Genomic DNA, 22286 nt, shown 5'->3' with positions numbered 1-22286 from the left:
AGAGGAAAGCAATACTCACAGCTCTTTTAGGCTGGGGAGAGCTTTAATAGCCTGAGGAAATTCCCCCAAATTATTATAGTTCAAGTCCCTAGAAAAAATTGGGAAAATATGTAAGAACACTGAAGAGGGGTCACAATTTATAATATATATATTATATTATATATAATATATATATATAAAATATATATACATATTTATATATTTTTTAAATAAATATATATATAAATATTTTAAAAATCACATCCTCTGGATGGTAATCTTTCTTTGCCAACAACTGTCATTCCATTTAATTAAATTTACACTTTTTCTTAAAATATTGAATACAAAAAAGAATCTTAATTCTTCATTTTTAAACATTTTTTTACAACTTTATTTCACTGAATTTACCATAAAAATATTAGGATTTTACTGTCTTTTTTTATTTTTTAAACTTATTTTTAATTGAAGGATAATGATGCTTTAAGTCAACAACTTTAAAAGTTCAAAGAATTCTCAGAATCACGTATTACTGGTGCATTAAATAAACAAATCACCTGAATGGCAGTTTTCCATAAAATAGAATGTATTGACTATCCATTTATACATGACAATAGCCTGAAACTGAGGTTTCTATTTGAGGTTTAGAGTGAAATTCTGGTATGAGGGTAGCTGACCTCAGCCCTACTATCAGCAGGATAAGAAGGACTCAGATGGGTTCATACAACTACAGTCCTCAAGTAAGTTAAAAATTGTTGAAAAAGCTGCATTAATTAGGAAAGAGAAAAGCCATAGTGATCTGTACTTTTAAAAAATCTTAATTCTGAGTATATTTAAACTTTCATTTCATTTAACCTAGAGAGAATGTTCACATATGATCAGCGACTGATTTCAGAATAAGAGTAAACAAACACTCAGCTCCTTGGAGACCTATTTTATTCTCCTTTACCACACAGAAAAGAGTGGTAAGTTAAAAAATCAACTGGAAAGAAAACATTTAATTTTAATATAATTTGGAATAATATACACAGTTTAGGATCAAAAGGCTGGCCCAGTCTTCTTTTCCACTGGCATTTACATACTTAGGAAAGAAGAACTGGGTTGGTCAGTTCTTCAAGAGTTTCCACTTTCAAATACCCACTGATGTTTATATCCTTTAGTGGTTTAAACAGGAAAGTGAATTAATAAAGTACTAAAAGAATTTAAGTCTTCTCATCGACTGGACAGTTAACCAAAAAGTCAATTAAACAAAATACTGATATTACAAACCCTAAACATTTCAATCAGGTGTTACTTACCCATCTAACTGGGACACTCTCTGAATCATTCACTATACCACAATGGGAAATACTAAAAATCTCCTAACAAAGGCCACTGATAAAATCAAAACAGCAAATACAAAGGTCCTAGTCTTGTTTACACGCAGCTGCATCATGTCATGGTACAGCAGACAGTTCAAACAGCCAGAATTCACTCTAACAACAGAAGCAACAACAAAAGTATCCTAAGCAAAATGGAAACCCTCATTGCATTTAGCAGATAAAGGTTGAGACAGTATTCAAGCCCACTGTTAATTAGCAAAACAGCTGAGATCACGGAGAAAACAAAGAAACAAACCAGCTTTTCCAGAATCAATTTTATAAGGTTCCAAGTTCTGAAACTGTCTATCATACGTTGTAATAGAACCAAAATTTCTGAAAAGGTATATAGCTTGGCAGACTCAGCTGTTTTTACCATGTCCTTTTGTAAGAAATATCAAGCTCATTCTTGTGCAACTTTTTAACCAGAAACCTAGATTAGCTTTCATGACTGTGTTAGCTGAAGGCAAGACTTTAGTTGTACATTAAAACAAATTAATTATTATAGCAAATTAATAATGAGCTGAACTCAAGACCATTACTTTTTTTCTGCAGTGAAATGCCCAACTGCACCATCAACATCCCAAATGTGATTATCCAAAACAGAAATAAACTTACAAGGTCTCCAGGTTATCAAGTCCATCAAAACAGTGTTGACCCAGGCTTTTAATTTTATTGTTATGAAGATGCCTATGGAAAAAAGCATCACAATGACTTTCATGTGACCTAGTGGCAATTATTATCATGTTTAGATGTCTAAACTGGTAGTGCTTAAAGGAATGGTGCAGCCAAGCACTGCAACACTCGACTAATAGAAAACAAATGGCACTGAGTAGGCATCTCTTGATAAACATGGTGTAAACTCAGATTCACTGAACACAGGAGGCCAATGGAAAAGAAGCATCGCTCTAGTGGAGAAGGGTTACACACACGGAAGATTCTTGAGAAGTTACCCATATCCAAACTAAAGTTTTGACGCACTTTTCATTATATGAAGCGAAACTTTGATGAATTCTCCCATGAGGACGTTGGGGAAATGTCAGCTTCATAAGGGAGAACTGGTAACAGATTTTACAAAAAATGCCACTTAATTATGTCCAAGCTTTTGAAGATTAAAAACAACAGAGAATCACATACTCCTTGAATAGACAAGTTGGTAAAGAAACATGAAATATCACTGAAACTTGTTTTCTATGCGCGTCTCCAAAAGAATTCTGCTTCTTTTATCACTGAATGCACAGCTGGGACACAAAAAGCCATACAAGGCTTTGCTGCATGACCCACTTTCTTCTCCTGACTACAAATGGCCATTTAACTTCCAGAGATTCAACTGTTATCATCAGCCATTCATTTTTAAATTATCCTGATCTGTATTTTCAAAAGTCAGCACATGTAATTTTGTAAAAATAGGCAGCTCCTCCAAACACCAGCTCTCCAAGAACACAATTCAGTGAGGTTCCTTCAAAACAATTTTCCACAAGAACTCTGCTTCTGCCCCCAAATTAACACAAATATATGGTGTTAAAAGGGATGGATACTCACAGAACCACCAGGCTGGACAGGTTGGTAAACGCAAAGTCAGGGATGCTGGAGATCTTGTTGAGTGCCAAGGTCAGCGCCTGCAGGGTGGGCAGATTGCTGAGCGGATGCACTGGCACCTCCGTCAAGCTGTTGTCATCCAGCCACAAATGCCGCAACTGAGTGAGTCCCTCAAAGCTGTCCTCGGGCACCGAGGTGATATGGTTGGCATCTAAACGCCTGACAGAAACAACAATCGCCTTCAGCAACGCTTCTAGTGGAATGAGTCAAGCCAAGTCACACAACTACTCAGCGTTCCAAAAAAAATGTTACAAAAATGACCATAGCCACAACATCCTTGATTTCTTTCATTTTACTAGAAGTTCTTCCCAAATCTAATATTTCTAAGACCAGCATGGGAAAGTCAGTTGTTTCCCTTCCTTCATAACAAAGAGATGTGTAAAAATCTGAATTTTTGGCTAAGCATAATTGTATGGAAGAATGACATGTTTATATATACATATAATATACATTATATACATATATATATATATATGAGGTGTTGTCTTCCGGGCTGCAGTCCTCATTTTGCCCCAAATAAAACTTAAATTGCAATTCTCAAAAAAAGAAAAAGAAAGGAACCATAAATCTCAAGCTTGACTTTTATGTTACAGAATGCACTTATCAAAAATACAGAAAAACAACAAGAAGAAACTAAGCTGAGCAAATAAACTACTTTACTTACAAATATAATATCTGATATTAAATTTAATTTCTATTTTGACTTGGTACCAAAGGGGAAAAAGTAAGAACATAATTAAAAAAAATTTTTTTCTATATCAACAAACCATTTAATTAGATTCTCAACAATCCTTATTACTACCAGGCAAGTTAAAAATATGTGTCACATACCACCAAAGCAACCCTCTCCTCTTCTCTTAGGTATAAGTACATTTGAAAAATTAGTTTGCCAAAATTAACAGATATTAAGAAAAGGGCCAACTATCCATAGAAAAAATTAAACAGTTCCTCTGATCAACGTGTTTGTGGCTTTTGAGTTACTTCGATTTTTCCCCAAATTTTGGAACTAAGGACACTTTACTAATAGGATTATTCATTTTTAAAAGTTAAATCCCCATCTGAAAATCTGAGAAGACTAGTCGTAAATGTTAGTGTTGACACAATCAGGCATAATTGTTGGAATACCTGCTTTTAAACACAAACATAAGCTAGTAATTAATATGTTGAGGAACTGCATGCCCTGGGCAAATCTCAATTTTCTTCACAAATCCCTTGTTGATATATCTTCACCACTTAAATCCATGTCTTAGAGGCTTAGACCTCTTGGTGAAAATTAGTGAACACACACACACACACACACACACACACACGAAGTGGGTGCAAGGTGAAAATGGCAGCCTGTTTTTGAAGAAATCAGTTTTGGCAGATTTCAAGTTCAGGAAGTTCTGACTTTAGAGTGGTTTTCATGCTTCCAGTTTCTCTACGCTGCTCTAGCTTCAGATCCTGCCATAATTGTCCCTTCCCCTCCAAGTAAGTGCTGAGCCCCTGCTCCCAACTAAGTGCCCCAGATCGAAATGCAGTCTCCTTCCCAAAGGCAGACTGCTCGAGGTCAAAGACCCTTGGTCCTGGCGGGGATCTGATGGAAGCTTCCTTTTTTGGTAGTCAGGATAACTGGAAGAGCACTAAAAAGGAGAGAGCTCCAGAAACTGAGCAGCTGCCTTAAGAATCCACTTAAAAACAAAGAGTTTTAGGCGTGTTTATTCCTTGGAGTTTCTAGAACCTACGCCTTGAGAAAAGACAGGCATCCTTTATGTAACAGACCGGTAATGTGCTGGCTAGAGTTGCTTAGCAGATCCACTTTATTGAGTAGACAGCAGTGTGTTCAAAACACACACATTCACACACACACACATACACACAGATGCACACACTTCACAGACTCAAGGTACTTCTATTTAGGGAGAGAGATATATATTTTGAGTGGAGAGGAGTTAAAGACATTTATTTCACATTCAGACATCTGTACATTTTCTATAAATAAGGTGGAACTGAAATACAACCATACAATTAACCATATAATGTCACTAAATCATACAATTAAATTCTCCTTGTAGCTAATTTGTCTGCAATTCACTCAACACATGTAAACTGAGCATCTTGTTAGGCACAAAAAAGTGAAAATGGTGCACACCACATGCATGAGGAAGAGGCACCCACACTATAACTAACACACTGAAAAATGAGTGCAAAGTGCTTACAAAGTGTTATGAAGTAAATAAACAGGGTACTGAGATAAGGATTAGCAGGGGCTGCAGGGGAGGGTAGCTTCTGAAAACGTACTGAATAGGAAAAGCATCTCTAAGAAGGTACCATAAGCAGATCCAGAGCAAGGGGCCAAGGAAGGTGGGCAAGGAGTGTTTGAGGCAGTGCAAACAGTGAGGGCAGAGGCTCAGTAGCAGAAACCAGCTGGTGTGGTCCCAGCAACTCCCAGAAGGTTCTAGTGACTAGAACACAGCAGGAAGAGAGTGGAGGGACCAGGGAGACCCAGGTGGGATGCAAATGGGGACCAGATGACACAGACCCCTGGAGGCCAGGTGAGGAGTTTGGATTATATTTTAAGCACAAATTGAGATCCCTCCCCAGTTTCTCAGCATTATAATAGTTTAAAAGTGTAAACTGCTTATGTTGTAATAATGAGATAATATTCATTAACATTCACAAAAATAATGAGCAATGCTTCCCACACATACAACACTCCATTGGCCTTAAGTCCTCTCTGTGTTAAGAAAAATAGCTACTAGGGATTGCAATGTACAACATGATAAACATAATCAACCCTGTTGTATGTTATATATGAAAGCTGTCAAGATGGTAAATCCTAAGAGTTCTCATCACAAAGAAAAAACGTTTTTTCTATTTCAAGTGTCTATATTAGATGATGGATTTTCACTAAACTTACTGTGGTATAATTGAGTTGGCCAAAAAGTTGACTCAGAGTTTTCCATAAGATGTATGTTAAGTCAAATCATTATGCTGTACACCTTAAAATTATACAGTGCTGTATGCCAATTATATCTCAATAAAACTGGAAGGAAAAAAGATGTGGCAAAATACTATAAGAAAAGTTGTCCAGGCCTTTTAAACAAAAGTCCAGTGTTATACACACCACTTGGGCTCCTGCCGAATTCTGTGCCACACCCCACCAAAGAAAAGGGTGGTCTTCACTGAGCAAGATAACTAGGTGAGCTCTGAGCTAAGAACAGTAAGGAAACTACCTTCTATGCAAAATAACTATAAACAATAAATGCACAGACACAATTTCCTCTGTTAAAAATTTCCCCAGATTATAAAGTCAGCCATAAAAAATCAAAAGGAAGAACTTTGGGAAAATGGAAATCTTAAATAAAAAGTTAATGAGAAAAAGGATTTGGGGTGACTCAAATGGTTAATCCTTATGCCTCAATTCACATGGGTGTTGGTGGCACACCCATAAATATAATGAGTTTGCACTTACACCAAGATCAACGTTTCTCAGAGAAATGGTCTTAGAAAAGCGTGCATTTGTACCAACGATCTACGCTATTAAAATTCATCATAATTAATAGACCAAAAAAAGAAACAAAAACTAATTCTTTCAACAGTGGCAGTAAATAGCATTAGATATCTCACAAAGTGAAGAGATTATGTGGCGTAAGTTATTTTACCATTTCAGCTCCATTTGGCAAGAGATAACTATTACTTTATTTAAGTGCACTTCAACTGTTAAACAGTTAACAATGTATTGACTGAATTCCCTTACTATTTTTGTCTTTAAAATGTGCTTCTATTCCCTATTCTCAAAAGCCTGTTTTATGTTTAACTGAGACTCAACATAGGTTTTTTCTCTTGCCTTAAATGAAATGACAGTAACAATTCTATGTGTATTTTCTGATGAATGTCTATGCTACCATCAACACTTGTTCAGTATAATCAAAAGCTCCCCCCTTTTCTCTCTACTCCTCATTTACCAATAATATAAACATTAAAGTATTATATTCTGTTACCAGTTTAAAATATTTAAGAAATTTTGTTATGGTAGAAAACCTAGGAAATTTAGTCACTGAAATCCTCTAATAGTCAATATAAGTGAGAATGACTGTAAAGAAAAAATTGTTTTAAATTCTAGTGGAACAAATTCTGACTTGTCATTTTAATATCTGACTCAGGCAATGCTTTAGCCATTTTCATAGCTTCATGGAGGGCTGTTAGGTGAGCTTTTCATTAATATCTACAATTCACTTTCAGCTTTTACGGCCATCATCACCCACTTGAATCAAGCCACTTCTGGTCAATTTCAAGCCCTAATGAACTTTGCTCCTTCTAAGCACTATTTCAAAACCATAAGGAAACCTTTCATGTAATTCAGGTCTGAAGATCAGATTTTCAAACTGACTCAAGTGCTGATAAGACTGTTTTACACCAGGACAGAATTTCAATTGTATCTAACTTGACCACTACACCCACTATGCTAACAAACCCATGAACGTTTCCTTCTTAAATAAAACAGCCCTGACATATAGCTCCTTGTATTTCTGATATACATTAAAAAAAAAAAAAAAAAAAGCCCCAATGCCTTTATTAAAAAAAATAGTTTAGCTCCTCTCCTTACCCCAACCATCCATCCCAATTTTGGACATAATTTAAACTACGCAATGCACTTGGCCGTGATGAGCACAGTATCCTTGGTTTAAAACATTACTTTAGAGGAAAAACCTACTATTTCTGTGAAAAAATCCTTTAAATCATCTAAATTACCAAAAATGCCATGTGTATTTTAATGCACTTAAGGATGACAAATCAGAAAAAAAAATCTATTTGTGTATTTTCTTGGTAATTTTTCTAACGTTCAAAGATTTTAGCCTTTTCTTTTTCAGCCTTCCAGCTAGACAAAAGGATTGAATATTTTGATCATTAAGTCTTGGGAAATAAGAACAATTCTGTATGAAGGTTCTGAAGGAAAACAAATTCTGAAGAAGCAAAAGAAAATGAGAACTATTTAAAATGTCTAATGAATTCAGATCCAAGGGAGGTGAGATGGGTCTCTTTGTGTACTTCTGTCTGAGGTTAGAAATGGTGTGGAGGCAGTGAAACCACATTCTTTAAAGGAACTCACTCCAATCTATTCACCAAAAGAATCTATTCAGAATCCTATTCAATTAGTTATGACAAATTCTTATATTCCATAACTTGGCATTTGGGTGAAATGAGCTACTTAACAAATTTCTACCTTAAATAAATTTATATTGAAACCAGAACTTAAATGGTCAGTACCCCAGATACCTTTTATGATATTAGATATATTTTAAAGTTTGGCCTTTATAGCATATGCTATGCTTTATTAGTATATATTTTCATTTCCACATTCACTGCCCATTAACTATAAAAATATCTAAAGTCAAAGGTAATCTATAATTTACAATTTCCAGTGATATGCTTTTGGTTCAGTTAAAAATTATTTTATATTAGCCAGTGGAGGGGATGAGCCAGTCAATCATTTTCACCTAAGTCTTCCCTAGCTCACTTGCATTTCTACTAATGCTTACATTCACAGTTATCTCAAAGGGCAATTTAAAAACCTATGGGATAGATTAGTATACAGATATGTGATGTGGTGACAACCTAATTATATAGCCCAGAACACTTAAGTATGGTCTCTACTTCAGTTTTTCATTTAGTGATTCTCAGAACTTGTGTATACACAAGGATGATCGGAGTAAATTTTTTAAAATACAGCTTCTTGGACCCTACCTTTAAAGAGACAATATCGTGACTCTTGGGATACGGCCTAAGAATCTGTATTCTAGCTATATCCCCCTAGTGATTTTGCTGTGGGTGGTCCAAGTGCCACACTTCAAGAAACTAGGCCTTAGTCCCACTGTATTTAGTATTAGGACACGAACTGAAGCAATGCAAATTTGTGTTCATTACTGTAGTAGAATAAGAAACAATGAAATTGCTTGTTATAAAGAATACTTTTTCATTACTTTCAGACCATTCCTTCACCTAGGTAGGCAAGTTTGGTAATCTAGCAATCGAAAGAACAGATGAAATAGTCATCACCATTATTACTATTAATAGATTCTACAAATGTTTATTGAGCAACTTACTACAGGTCATATATTGTTGAAGTGCTTTTCACGCATGAACGTACATGGTAGGTAATAAGCAAACGACTCACAGAGAATTTTAAATAACCTGTCCAACATCACACAGCTAACAGGTGGCAAGAGTGCGGATTCAAAACCAGACAGGCCTGTTCCAGAATTCTAATTAATCTGAACTTATCTGAACTCCTTTTGAGAGCAATATAAATATTCTGACAGATAAATACATGAAGGGCTTCTCTTAATCTTGGGAAAAGATTACAATAACCACATGCTTCAGTTCAGTGCTCCTATCTCTTCTAAAAATCTAGTCCCTGAAGACAGAGAAACCAGATCTTTTAAGTCGGGGATGGGGAGACTGGACGCTAGTCCACAACATGCATTCTAGTTATGAATAAATATTTGTCTATTTAACATAAAGATGGTTGTTTCTTTAGACTCTTCTGTGGGTTTGCACGTTCCAGTGATACTACTGCTGCTCACCTGATCCCCCCACTCTAGGGAGAAGTGGGGTATGCATACCCAAACCACAGAGGCAATGACTCCCGTTCTCCAGGTTCATATACACACACACACACATTTATATGTGAAAGAATGCAAACAAGAATAAAGTTAAGTGCTACATGAAAAAGCTTTTGAAAATAGTGGCTAAACATGGTTAAAACCAAGAGCTGAAATCTTTTTTTTATTGAAGTATGACTGATTTACAATGTTGTGCTACTTTCTGGTATACAAAAAGGTGATTCAGTTATATATATGTATATTTCATATTCATATACATTTCATATATTTTTCCATTGGGCTTCCCAGGTGGCGCTAGTGATAAAGAACCCATCAGCCAATGCAGGAAATGTAAGAGATGCGGGTTAGTTCAGTTCTGTGCTTCTCAATCTTTTCTAAAATCTAGTCCCTGGGTCAGGAAGATCCCCTGGAGGAGGAAATGGCAACCCACTCCAGTATTTTCTTGCCTGGAGAATTCCATGGACAGAGGAGCCTGGTGGACTATGGTCCATAGGGTTGCAAAGAGTTAGATACTACTGAAGCAACTTAGCATGCATGGTTTATTATAGCATATTGAATATAATTCCCTATGCTATACAGCAGGACCTTGTTGTTGAAGAGCTGAAATCTTTAATATTCCACATCAAGCCAACTTTGCCTTGGGGAAAAAAAAAAAAACAAGAAGACAGCACAGGCAATTAAATTGCCGTCCCTTACACGTGTTCAATGTCCACAGATAAAGATCTACAATCACTGTGCTCTGATGATCATTACCACCCGAAACAGAAACCTCTCTGTGGCTGTTTCTTGAGTGTCATGGCACAAGACTCTAGGACTTCAGTACATACACAACTCTGACTCCAAAGAGAGTGTAATCACCTGCCACATGCAACCTTGTAGCTTTCTCCCAGCCTTGGAGATGACAGGATATTTCAAAGGACATTTCCGTAACAGCAGCCAGTCATTCCCATTTTTATCCCCAATGAGAGGGTACATCTCTTCTTTCTCTAGGATTCCAGTTCTGTACATATTTAGCAGCCTGAGTGGTCTCCTAATGATGCAAGGATGCAGAAAACCAAAAAGTTTACTTACAAAGACTGCAAAGAGCTCAGTCCTCGAATGGCTTCGCTGGGTACTGTTTTCAACTGGTTGTTCTGGAGGGTTCTGGAAGGAAAACTTGGGTTAGTGAATAAGAAGCAATTGCGACCATTTTTTCTTAGAAGAATTTAAAACCATTTCTTTAAAATAAAAATCTTTCCAATAGCAAGAAAGGGAGAGGAGTCAAGGTGGAATGCATCCAAGATAAGAAAATTGCCAAAGAGTAAGAGGCATTTGTCATTAAAGCCAGAAATATAGTAGGCTGATTTCTCAAGCCACCTCCTAACACAGACGTGCTGGATCATCTGGGATTGTTTTATCACTCTTTCTCAGAAATTAAGACACCCTAATTAATATTCATCACTGAGGCACCATGAGTGTTAACTGGGACATATAACAGGTTAACTGGGAGGTAAGGACTTTCCTGGCGGCTCAGTGGTAAAGAATCCACCTGTAATGCAGGAGAAGTGGGTTTGGGTCAGGGCGATCCCCTGGAGAAGGAAACGGCAACCCACTCTAGTATTCTTGCTTGGGAAATCATGGACAGAGGAACCTGGTGGGCTACAGTTCACAGGCAAAAGAGTTGGACAGGACTGAGTGACTAAACAACAGCAACGGAGCAAGCAAATCCACTAGAATCCCTAATGCCTGGAATAAAGCATTATTCTAGAAAAATCATCTGGAATAAAAGCAGAGTCCAGAAACATGGACATTAGATAACTACAATCCTGCCCAGAGGACAGCAGATTCTGAACTCTTAGGAACAGTGGCCATGTCCTCAGTGAATACAGGGCTGAGGTAGAAATAAAACTTTGATTATCTAATTATCGCCAACCTGGAGAATGGAGGTATAGACCAGTAGTGAAAATGAAGTCTTTACTATTTTTGCCTAATGCCCTTCCTGGTCACATTAATAAAATGACTACCTGATTAGAATCACCACCACAGAATGGAATGGGAAAAGGCCCATCTAACTCACTGAACCAGAGAGGCTGAGTGACTTACAGACGCTTCCCCAGAGAGGTAGTGGCAAAGTGGGGCTGGTGATCGGTTCACCTGCTCTCCAACCTGCCAACCTCCAAGCTCCTGCTCCCTGCCAGGAATTTACTTCCTGATGCCTCACAGGCTATGTAAATCTTCAGATCAGATCAGATCAGTCGCTCAGTTGTGTCACCTCAGTTCCCTTTAGCTCTAAAATGATTTTTACCATTTGGAGCTCTTGTAAGCTTTTTTGCCTTTAGGGTCAGCAAATTCAAAATTCTTATAGCTATTAATATAATAAGAGCAGAAACAATGCGGGTGGGTGGAGAGAAGTTGAAACAAAGCTTGCCAGTGACGTTTAAATATGATTTTGATTCAGTGCTTTAGCTACACATAAAGCCTAACGTTCAACTGTAATGCACTGGAGTTCAGAATACCTATTATTTAGACGTTAACTTTTGTTATCTAGACCCAAGTTTGCCTAAATCACACTCTAGCCTCCCACACTACCCATTGGCCTGTCCTTAAATCTTTTAATCCTGAACCTAAAGAAACTGTGCTTAACCTAGCTCCAAGCATGTTGACTACGCAGAAAGAAAATACACAGCCAGCTGTGAAACTCTAAAATTGCATTACTTACAGAACTTTGAGTTCTTTCAACCCCGACAAGGCCTTTGGGTGGATAAAAGAAAGGTCGTTGCCAGCCAATCGTCTAGGAAAAAAAAAAAGTAGCAAGAGAAAAATAGTAACTCAGATTCTTAAAATTCAGAACTCACAATAACCCAATCATTACTGAAGCTCTACATTAAACATCTTTCAAACCTAACTGACATTAAACATGGACTTAAACCTTTGCTAAAGCGATCCCAAGGTTCTTCCAATGAGATAAATGCCTCTAGAATTTTTAACTCCAATACAATAATTTAAACAGGCACATTTTTATTCTGGTGAGGTCAAGCAAGCCAAAACACATTAGACCAAATTAAGTTTGCTATTCATGGTCACTCTCTGCAGCTTGCAGTGTTTTCCAAGTGCCTCACAAATACAGAGCCCTGGTATACAGCAGACAGGAGCTTTATACCGATCAGAGCAAGGAGGAATGAATGCCTTCGGGAGGCATCCTGTTACTTCTCCATAACCAAGGGCAGCATATTCCACGCAAAAGAGAAGCAAAAAGTGAAAGTTACTCTAAGCAGAACTTCCCAAACAAAAGCATGTTTAAAAAAGCAAATAAATTTTTTCCTAAGGAAATTTCAAAGTGACATATTTAACTGCGAGTTAAGAGTGAAGTAAGAAAAGGCTAGAATTCCTTGGGTAAGAAAGGCACACACAATTCAGAATGAGCCCCGCAATTTAGACTGAGTCCCACTTTTTCTACCATGTTCCCAGACACTCAGACACGGGAGGAAAAGTTGGATAGAAAACTTCAGGGAAAAGTGAAAAGCAGGACAGCAACTCATGTGAGTAACTTATAAACAGGTGAACTGCAGGTAGATTTAAGCACAGTTGACCCTTGAAACACAGCAGGTTTGAACTGCATGGGTCCCCATCCATGCATTTCTTTTCCAATAGTACATACTACTGTACCACAGAGCCCATGGTTGGTAGAATCCTTGGATGTTGAGGAACCTTGGATAAAGGGTGGGGGTGACTATAAATTATCAGTGGATTTACTCATGCTGTTCAAGGGTCAGCTGTATTGACTTAAAAATGATAGTTATGTGCCCAGATGATTAAACATAGGACTTTTCCAATTTCCTGGTTCCCTCCAGGGCACTCTCCCAAGCAATGAGATTTTATATGTATGATTTTTTTTTTTTTTAATGCTCTCTCCCCTTCACATCTTGGGATCACAGTCATCAAGTCATATTATTTTCTCCTTGACAGGGTCTATTTCTATTATCTTTTCTCTTCTTTCTGTAAACACAGTGCACCACTCCCCCCACCCCCCACCCCCAACCCAGCCTTGGTCAGCAATTCAATCACAAATGAGTGCCTACTCAGCCCCAGGGAAATGACATCCTCTTCTTAGACTTCAGGTTCCCCTCATTTCAATCTGCTCTTAGACACCCTGATTCTAGGACATAACGATGGCTCCTTTACCCTTCGTAAACTTTAAGTCACAGAGATGGGAAACTGTTTTTTAGATGCAATACTCTCTCTTAGAAGTTTTCATCCCAGTTAAAATACAAATAGCCCTGGAAAGGATAACACTTGATCATTTCTTAGTATTAACACAGTAATTGGCATGGAAGATGTGTGTGTGTTGGGGGAGTGGGAAAGTGAAAGAGGACTCAGAAACCCAAAGAGTGAGTGTGTAGAATTATTTCTTCAGTTGCAAGGACAACCATGCCAGGTTCCCAGGCAGCGCTACAGTTTTAACACAAGGTTCATGCTCCTAAACTAAATCCTCCCTAAGAAGCTGTCTCATCCTGCACAGTTTCTCACAAGGCACCCTAGCACCAGGCTCTAAACTGCATGCCTGTCAAGGGCATTCCTCAATCCAGGCTCACAATAGTTTACTGCAGATCATCAGCCTCATGGCCTTTCACCTCTCAGGTTTCACCATACGGAAAAGAAAAGAAGGGACTGGAGAAGATGGTGTTAAGATTTTTCAAGGCTTGTATTTAAAACTATTCCTGGAGACTTCCCTGGTGGTCCAGTGGTTGAGAATCTGCCTTCCAATGCAGGGGACACAGGTTCGATCCCTGGTTGGGAAACTAAGATCCCACATGCCACAGCTAAGACCCGATGCAGCCAAATAAATGTTTAAAAAATAAAACTATCCCTCCCCAGCAAATGGTCTGAGTTCTGAACTAGCCAGCTTCGCCACTGTATCTTTAAATGCTTCACCTCATGACCTAACCTTTACTTCTTAAATTCCTGACTCCAGTGTGAGTGGTGCCGAGTTTTGCAGTTGTGTCCGTGGACAGTTGTGGGGTCTTTGTGACCCCATGGACTGTAGCCCTTCAGGCTCTTCTATCCACGGAATTCTCCAGGCAAGAATACTGGAGTGGTAGCCATTCCCTTCTTCAGGATATCTTGCTGACCCAGAGATCAAATCCTGCGTCTTGTGTCTCTTGCACTGGCAGGTGGGTTCTGTACCACGAGCACCACCTGTGTCAGTCAGTTCAGTTCAGTCGCTCAGTCACGTCCAACTCTTTGTGACCCCATGAATCGCAGCACGCCAGGCCTCCCTGTCCATCACCAACTCCCGGAGTTCACTCAGACTCACGTCCATTGAGTCAGTGATGCCATCCAGCCATCTCATCCTCTGTCGTCCCCTTCTCCTCCTGCCCCCATCCCTCCCAGCATCAGGGTCTTTCCCAATGAGTCAACTCTTCGCATGAGGTGGCCAAAGTACTGGAGTTTCAGCTTTAGCATCAGTCCTTCCAATGAACACCCAGGACTGATCTCCTTTAGGATGGACTGGTTGGATCTCCTTGCAGTCCAAGGGACTCTCAAGAGTCTTCTCCAACACCACAGTTCAAAAGCATCAATTCTTCAGCACTCAGCTTTCTTCACAGTCCAACTCTCACATCTATACATGACCACTGGAAAAACCATAGCCTTGACCAGATGGACCTTTATTGGCAAAGTAATGTCTCTACTTTTTGAATATGCTATCTAGGTTGGTCTTAACTTTCCTTCCAAGGAGTAAGCATCTTTTAATTTCATGGCTGCAATCACCATCTGCAGTGATTTTGGAGCCCAGAAAAATAAAGCCTGACACTGTTTACACTGTTTGCCCATCTATTTCCCATGAAGTGATGGGACCAGATGCCATGATCTTAGTTTTCTGAATGTTGAGCTTTAAGCCAACTTTTTCATTCTCCTTTTTTACTTTCATCAAGAGGCTTTTTAGTTCCTCTTCACTTTCTGCCATAAGGATGGTGTCATTTGCATATCTGAGGTTACTGATATTTCTCCCAGCAATCTTGATTCCAGCTTGTGCTTCTTCCTGTCTTCAAGAAAATTAGAGATACCAAGGGAACATTTCATGCAAAGATGGTCTTGATAAAGGATAGAAATGGTATGGACCTAACAGAAGCAGAAGATATTAAGAAGAGGTGGCAAGAATACACAGAAGAACTGTACGAAAAAAACTGGGAGCTTCACGACCCAGATACTCATGATGGTGTGATCACTCACCTAGAGCCAGACATCCTGGAATGTGAAGTCAAGTGGACCTTAGAAAGCATCACTACGAACAAAGCTAGTGGAGGTGATGGAATTCCAGTTGAGCTATTTCAAATCCTGAAAGATGTGCTGTGAAAGTGCTGCACTGAATATGCCAGCAAATTTTGGAAAACTCAGCAGTGGCCACAGGACTGGAAAAGGTCAGTTTTCATTCCAATCCCTAAGAAAGGCAATGCCAAAGAATGCTCAAACTACCGCACAATTGCACTCATCTTAGTAAAGTAATATTCAAAATTCTCTAAGCCAGGCTTCAGCAGTACATGAACCGTGAACTTCCAGATGTTCAAGCTGGTTTTAGAAAAGGCAGAGGAACCAGAGATCAAATTGCCAACATCCTCTGAATCATGAAAAAGGAACAGAGTTCCAGAAAAACATCTACTTCTGCTTTATTGACTATGCCAAAGCCTTTGACTGTGGATCAATAAACTGTGGAAAATTCTGAAAGAGATGGGAATACCAGACCACCTGACCTGCCTCTTGAGAAACCTGTATGCAAGTCAGGAAGCAACTGTTAGAAATGGACATGGAACAACAGACTGGTTCCAAATAGGAAAAGGAGGACTCAAGGCTGTATATCGTCACCACCTGTGTAACTTCCCTCAAAAACTTCAGTTCTTACCATACACATGCTTTGTGTGGTCATTAAACAGGCTGTCTTCTACTCATTGTTTCTAGCACGTTAGTCTTACAGGCCAAATACAAAAGCTTCTAAGAACAGGTCTTGCATTTCACAATTCTGTCGCCACCCACAAGTGTGTCAACCCAATAGTCAGAAACTGCATTCTCAGCATTTCCTCCCTGAAAACAGATAGCATCCCAGAGCCTACCTTAGTGCAGGCTTAGGACAAGCCCTCTCAGGGGACTTTCTATACCCCAGACTCACAAATTACATTCAACTGATAATCCTCAGAGCTGGAAGGCAGTGTTCAAAAGGTCACACTTTATAAGATCAAATTGGATCATAAGGAATAGAAGGGAGAACAGATTCCATTGTCCCCAGGGTGGCAAGTGACTATTATCTGAAAGATCAGCTTTAAAAAGCTGAGTCCACCAAAAAACAAACACTGTAAACAGACCAAGGCTGTCACAGAATTTTATCTCTAATATTGGTTTTGAATGTTCCCCTATCTATGGGCTTTCCTTGAGGAGTTCAGTCTATTGTATTGAAAAGAGGGGTTTCACAAAGTGTGATTACCTTTACTTGCCAACAGAAAAGAGTGCTGAACCACAATAGCCAAAATATTTGCTTCCCTTTCCCAAGGATCTGCCTCTTTATACTTTATAAACCCTGGGAAAACTAAAGGAGCCTAACCTCCAAAAGCAGGCTACTCACACCACTCTGATTACTTGGTTCCTTACAAGAGTAAACAGATCAAGTGGAGCCTTTGGGAATGCATCTACCCATGTTTACCAAGCAGCTGGGTTAATGAATAATAAACACAGCAGCTTAATAAGGCCTCTGCAGCTTCAGCAACTGTTCCCTCCCAAGTCTCTTTACATGTTGCTTATTTTACGAGCCACTACTTCTTTTTTCCCCCTAGTACTTCTTATAGTAGACACTATGGATGCTTCATGTCCAAAAATTCACCGCTAGGAGAGACCAAAGTGAATAAAGAATGGGGTTAGGGACAAAGTCCCAAACCCTGGAAGGAAAAGCCTACTGTGTCAGGTGCCCACAGTAATTGCAGGCACTGAGTTAGGTGGTTTACATTCTTGTCTTTCAATCTTCTCCGGACAGGGGCCCTACTTCTCTGGGTCCCTGAGAGGTTAGGTGACTTGGCAGAAGTCACACAGCGGGTAAGCAGAGGGGCCAGCATTCCAGTTTTCACAGAGCTGGCTCCAAGGCTTATCTGTGTCCTTCGGCAATTCGATGCCTCTGGTGTGTCACCAAAGGTTGGGAAATAATTCCCAGAAGGTGAAACACAGTGGACCTGGGTGAGTTAATAGCCTTGGTTGAGGATCAACAGCTCTCAGCAGAGCAGAGCTCACAGTAGGGACTGAGGCATCAGGAGCTCAGAACTGCAATTATGGAGGAATTTCCAACAGACCAACGGGGCATCCTCCCCACAGTGGAGATGAGCAGCAGCAAAGTGGGGTAAGATGGGATCCCTGGGTGGCTAAGAGTGGCAGGCAGCAAGCCCTAAACTCATTCTGACTCTTTAGGATACAAAGCACTCTCCACTGTGCTTTTCCTCAGGCAGTAAAGAATCTGCCTGCAATGCAGGAGATACAGAAGACGCGGATTCGACCCCTGGGTCAGGAAGATTCCCTGGAGGAGGAAATGGCAACTCATTTCAGTAATCTTGCCTGGAAAATCTCATGGACAGAGGAGCCCAGCAGGCTACAGTCCAAAGGGTTGCAAAGAGACACAACCGAGCGACGAAGCACACCACAAGCTGAGGACCAAGAGATGGCTGATCTTGAGGAAATATTTGCCACCCACAGCCCTCTGCCAGCAAAGGCCAGCTCCTTCCCTTTCTTGGTCTGCATTGGTCTGTGCCACATCCAACAGTTTTCTCTGTAACTCACTTCATGAGGACCTACTGGCTGGCTCCATAAAATTTTTAATTAGATAAATGATGATACTTGTATCTTTTACTATTATTGTGATGATTATGAAGCGCTAATGGCGCCCCACTCCAGTACTCTCGCCTGGAAAATCCCATGGGCGGAGGAGCCTGGTGGGCTGCAGTCCATGGGGTCGCTAAGAGTCGGACATGACTGAGCGACTTCACTTTCACTTTCCACTTTCATGCATTGGAGAAGGAAATGGCAACCCACTCCAGTGTTCTTGCCTGGAGAATCCCAGGGACGGGGGAGCCTGGTGGGCTGCCGTCTATGGGGTCACACAGAGTCCACACGACTGAAGCGACTTAGTAGTAGTAGTAGTAAAGGGAAAAAAAAAAAACCTCATTATAGCGAGAACATAAGAGTGAAATGAAAAGTGGTACCATTTTCTGCCACTAATGGTGGGCGGTCCCAGACATCACCAACCCTCCTCCCCTCGTCTGCACCCCTTCCCCCCACTGCAGCTCATCAGTCTCCAAAACCCATAGAGAACCCCGTGGAAGGTCTCAATCCATCCATTCTTACTTTCCCTGCTTTGCCACCCGAGTCTAGACCCTCATTTTCTTCCTCCTGGATTACTGCCATGAACCTCCATGAGATTCTTGCCTCAAACCACTTCATTGTAATACTGGGAGATCTAAATCTTAAAAAGCACAACTGAGCATTTCCCCAAATGCTTCTCCCCACTACAACTGAATCAGCTAGACCTTCAGTATGATCCTCTCCTTTCTCACCTTATTCCTGAATGTTCCTTGTATCCTACGTTTTAGCAACACCCTGCTTTCCACCTCAGATCCTCTGTTCATGGCACTGCCTTCATATGAAATACCCACACTCCAGTCTCTGCCAGCTGAAAACCTTATTCATCATCACTGCAAGCTGGATGTTACCATCAGTGTGGAACTATTACGATATTCCCTTTCCTGGATTCCACAGATTATTTTAGACAAAGCTCTCACTGGGTGCATTTTACTTTATTATTATTAAGTTGGTGTATCTCCTTCAACTGTATTTAGGTGCCTTATGGACAGGACTAGGTCATATTCACTTTGGATCCTCTTGTGTGAGACCTTCAATGAAACAGACACTTGGTGTTTGCTCTAATGCCTCAACTAAGCCCCAGTATAAGACCAGATTCAAGAAAAAGGTAACACTGCTACTTTAGGTATGGGGGAAAGCTGACTCATGATCTTGACTTTTCTGCAGGTTTTCTCCTTTTGTTTCATTGCTACTCCCCAACTCCCCTCCAGTCTCCTAAAAGGACAGAACTACTTGGCTTGATCTGAAAGTGCTACAGTAACAATGTTCTTTCTTAACATGTTCTGGTAGTATATTTTCTTAAGCAAAAGGGGTGGACCTTGAATATGAGAACACCAGTCTCCTGATCAACAGTGTTATCTCAACACAGGCTGGGGTTGTACACACGATCACACAGAATTAAAACGAGTCTAGCAGGACTTCCAACGGGGACACGGTCTACCTCAAGGCAACTCCTATTTATTCTGCTTGTTACAACAGTCCCAGAAGCAGAGACTGAGAGGAGAAAGACAGAGAGAGGGTGGAGGAGAGGGAAACAGCAATCCATTAGCCTTCCGCACTCCCATCGGACTTGGAACTGTTCCAGGAAACAGGATACAAGTGGCTCAGCGAATAATGTCTTTCTGAGTCTGTTTTGGGTGCATTTATTATTCATAAGGACCAAGGATTCATGTTAGGGGCTCCTTCTAGGGGAGGCTAGAGTTTGCAATTATATTCTTGATTCTTAATGCACATGCTACATGATATTTTCTATCTGCCAACCCTCCCAGAAGTAGGAAAGCTGGACTGGCCCTGGTTAAATGGACACTGATCCACGGTCATCCATGCCAGAGGGTTCATACCTTCATGAGATGTGCTGAATTAGACTGGGATTTCTTCACTTGGGAAGTGGTTTAAAAGAAACACGAGAGGCGGGTGTGAACTAGAGGGTACGCCAATTGGTGTTATGTCTCTGAGAAGTGCCTGGATTTAGGTTTCTTCTTGTCTGGGACAGAAATGTCATTGTGGCCATTTGGCTGGAATTCCAGCCGGGAAACAGTAGGGTAAGGACTGCACTATCCACACTCACTAGACACATGGACTGAGCTGGGGGAGGGCGGAGAAGGGGTCAGAAGCTTCCAGCAGCTGTTGTGAGGAGCCATGGGGAGGAGTGAGAAGAGGGAGGCAGACCAACTGCAGCAGGAAGGCCCGGGCCTGAGCACACTCTGCACGCAGACAATAGCCAGCCTGGCCCATGGCAATTTCTCTGTCACCTGGTGGACAGGTCCCGGCCGGAGGTTACAGAGCCACAGTCTCCCAGCCACTCGTGTGCCTCCTGCTCCTCTGCAGAGGTGGCCACCAGATGGTCTGACCTTGCGGCAAGTCCTGAGAGAAAACAACTGTGAGCACCACCCTTCCCTTCAGGGGGGCCCCACTGATCTAATCCCCAGGCCACGGCTCCTTGCCTCCCTCTACATTTCTTTCCACAGCTACGTGTCCCTACCCGATAGAGCTGCATTCAAAGCCACACACATGACCTCTCGCAGATGGGACCCAAACACCTCCAGGCTGCCCCTCCTGCGATGCCATTAAATTCTCTCAAGTGGGTGGATCTGCATGGCGTCACGCTCCGTGCCAAGTACAACAGACGCAACCACCAGCCCATGACTCTGCCCTCGGAGATGGCGTTTCCAGTTCAACACCGAACTGGGCAAGGAAGGCCACGGGAGAGCATCCAACAGGAGGTGAGCAACCGTCTCCTATTAAATATAATTGGACATCAGCAAGACCCAAAATGTATGCAACAATTTTGAAAGAAAAAAAAAAAACTTATAATGCATACCTCTAATAAGTCCTTAATTATCTATTTATTTGTATCTTAAGGTATGGGCTCAGAACTCTGCTGGCTCCTGTGAAAAATTAAGAACTCAAGAAGGGGGTGGTGGTGGTGTGGGGGGTGGTGGTAGAGAGTTGCTTTTATTTAAAAAAAAAAAAAAGACCAAACACTGGCAATCTAGTGATTACGACTCCAGTGGTGGGAGCTCGGGCTCAATCCCTGGTTGGGGAACTAAGATCTCATGCTGAGCAGGGTGGCCAAATGTTAAAAAAAAAAAAGAAACAGAGTGTTCCCTGTTAGGGATATTTGGTATCAGTACATCTTAACAAAAACTAACACTTGTGTAACAGTTTACATTGTCATTACCCTACTATGTCGCAGTGGGCCTGCTCTTATTTTTTTTAACAGATGAGAAAAGTGAGCCTCTGTTTCCTCTGTGCTTTGTCTAAATTCCTACGAGCACTGCTAAAGAATGTAAATCTTAGACATTGTATAAGGTAATCAAAATAAAATAATGGAAACTCTAGAAACAGAACCATGTTGCTTTGTGTTATTTTCTACAAATGACTTTCAAAGGACCAAAGTGGCTCTTTTCCTAGTGAATACAGAAGGCCAGCAATTGACTAGCATCCTTGATAGGTCTCCTTGAACATGCTTCCTACCAAGGCTAAACAAACTTTATCTGATACAGTAGAGCAGAGAGTCCTGAACCCACTAATAATGTTTTACCCTATTTCTTCTCATACCAGGGAAGAATTTTATACTTTCATACAACTTTCATGGAAGTATATATAAAAATTAAATGTTTTATAAACATGCCTGTACTAAGAACTCTCATTATGGAAATTCCCAAGGTTTTTACTGTAGTCTTCCTTCACAGAGAAGGGGAAAACTATTTCATATACATATATATATATATAAAATATTATGTATTTGTGTTTAAATGCACAAAAAGAAAAGCAGCAATGCTTAATCAAAAATAAGCTTGTCCTTGCTAAAACTCAGGCTATAGCCCCTTTAGAACTCCACCATATACTAAAAGAGCTTTATTCAATTCAAAGAAACTTA

The 22286-nt window shown here is 40.3% G+C and overlaps 1 protein-coding gene across 2 annotated transcripts in view; it reads right to left on the bottom strand.

Moving 5' to 3' along the window:
• Positions 1–22286, bottom strand: part of LGR4 (leucine rich repeat containing G protein-coupled receptor 4) — a 106884-nt gene that overhangs the window by 16711 nt on the left and 67887 nt on the right. The window contains exons 1-7 of one of the 2 annotated variants that reach the window (XM_070383642.1): positions 20886–20931; positions 20656–20767; positions 12237–12308; positions 10610–10681; positions 2877–3092; positions 1953–2024; positions 20–88 (exon numbers count right to left, since the gene is read on the bottom strand). In XM_070383642.1, coding sequence (XP_070239743.1) covers positions 20–88; positions 1953–2024; positions 2877–3092; positions 10610–10681; positions 12237–12308; positions 20656–20767; positions 20886–20916 — 644 coding nt within the window. In that variant the 5' untranslated portion in view covers positions 20917–20931. Of the gene's footprint in view, positions 1–19; positions 89–1952; positions 2025–2876; positions 3093–10609; positions 10682–12236; positions 12309–20655; positions 20768–20885; positions 20932–22286 lie in introns of those variants that run through there. The other variant, XM_005890665.3, reaches the window with a different exon arrangement.

Source organism: Bos mutus, chromosome 15 (assembly GCF_027580195.1).
Source record: "Bos mutus isolate GX-2022 chromosome 15, NWIPB_WYAK_1.1, whole genome shotgun sequence".
Taxonomy (NCBI): domain Eukaryota; kingdom Metazoa; phylum Chordata; class Mammalia; order Artiodactyla; family Bovidae; genus Bos; species Bos mutus.
This window is presented reverse-complemented; position numbering and strand designations above follow the sequence as displayed.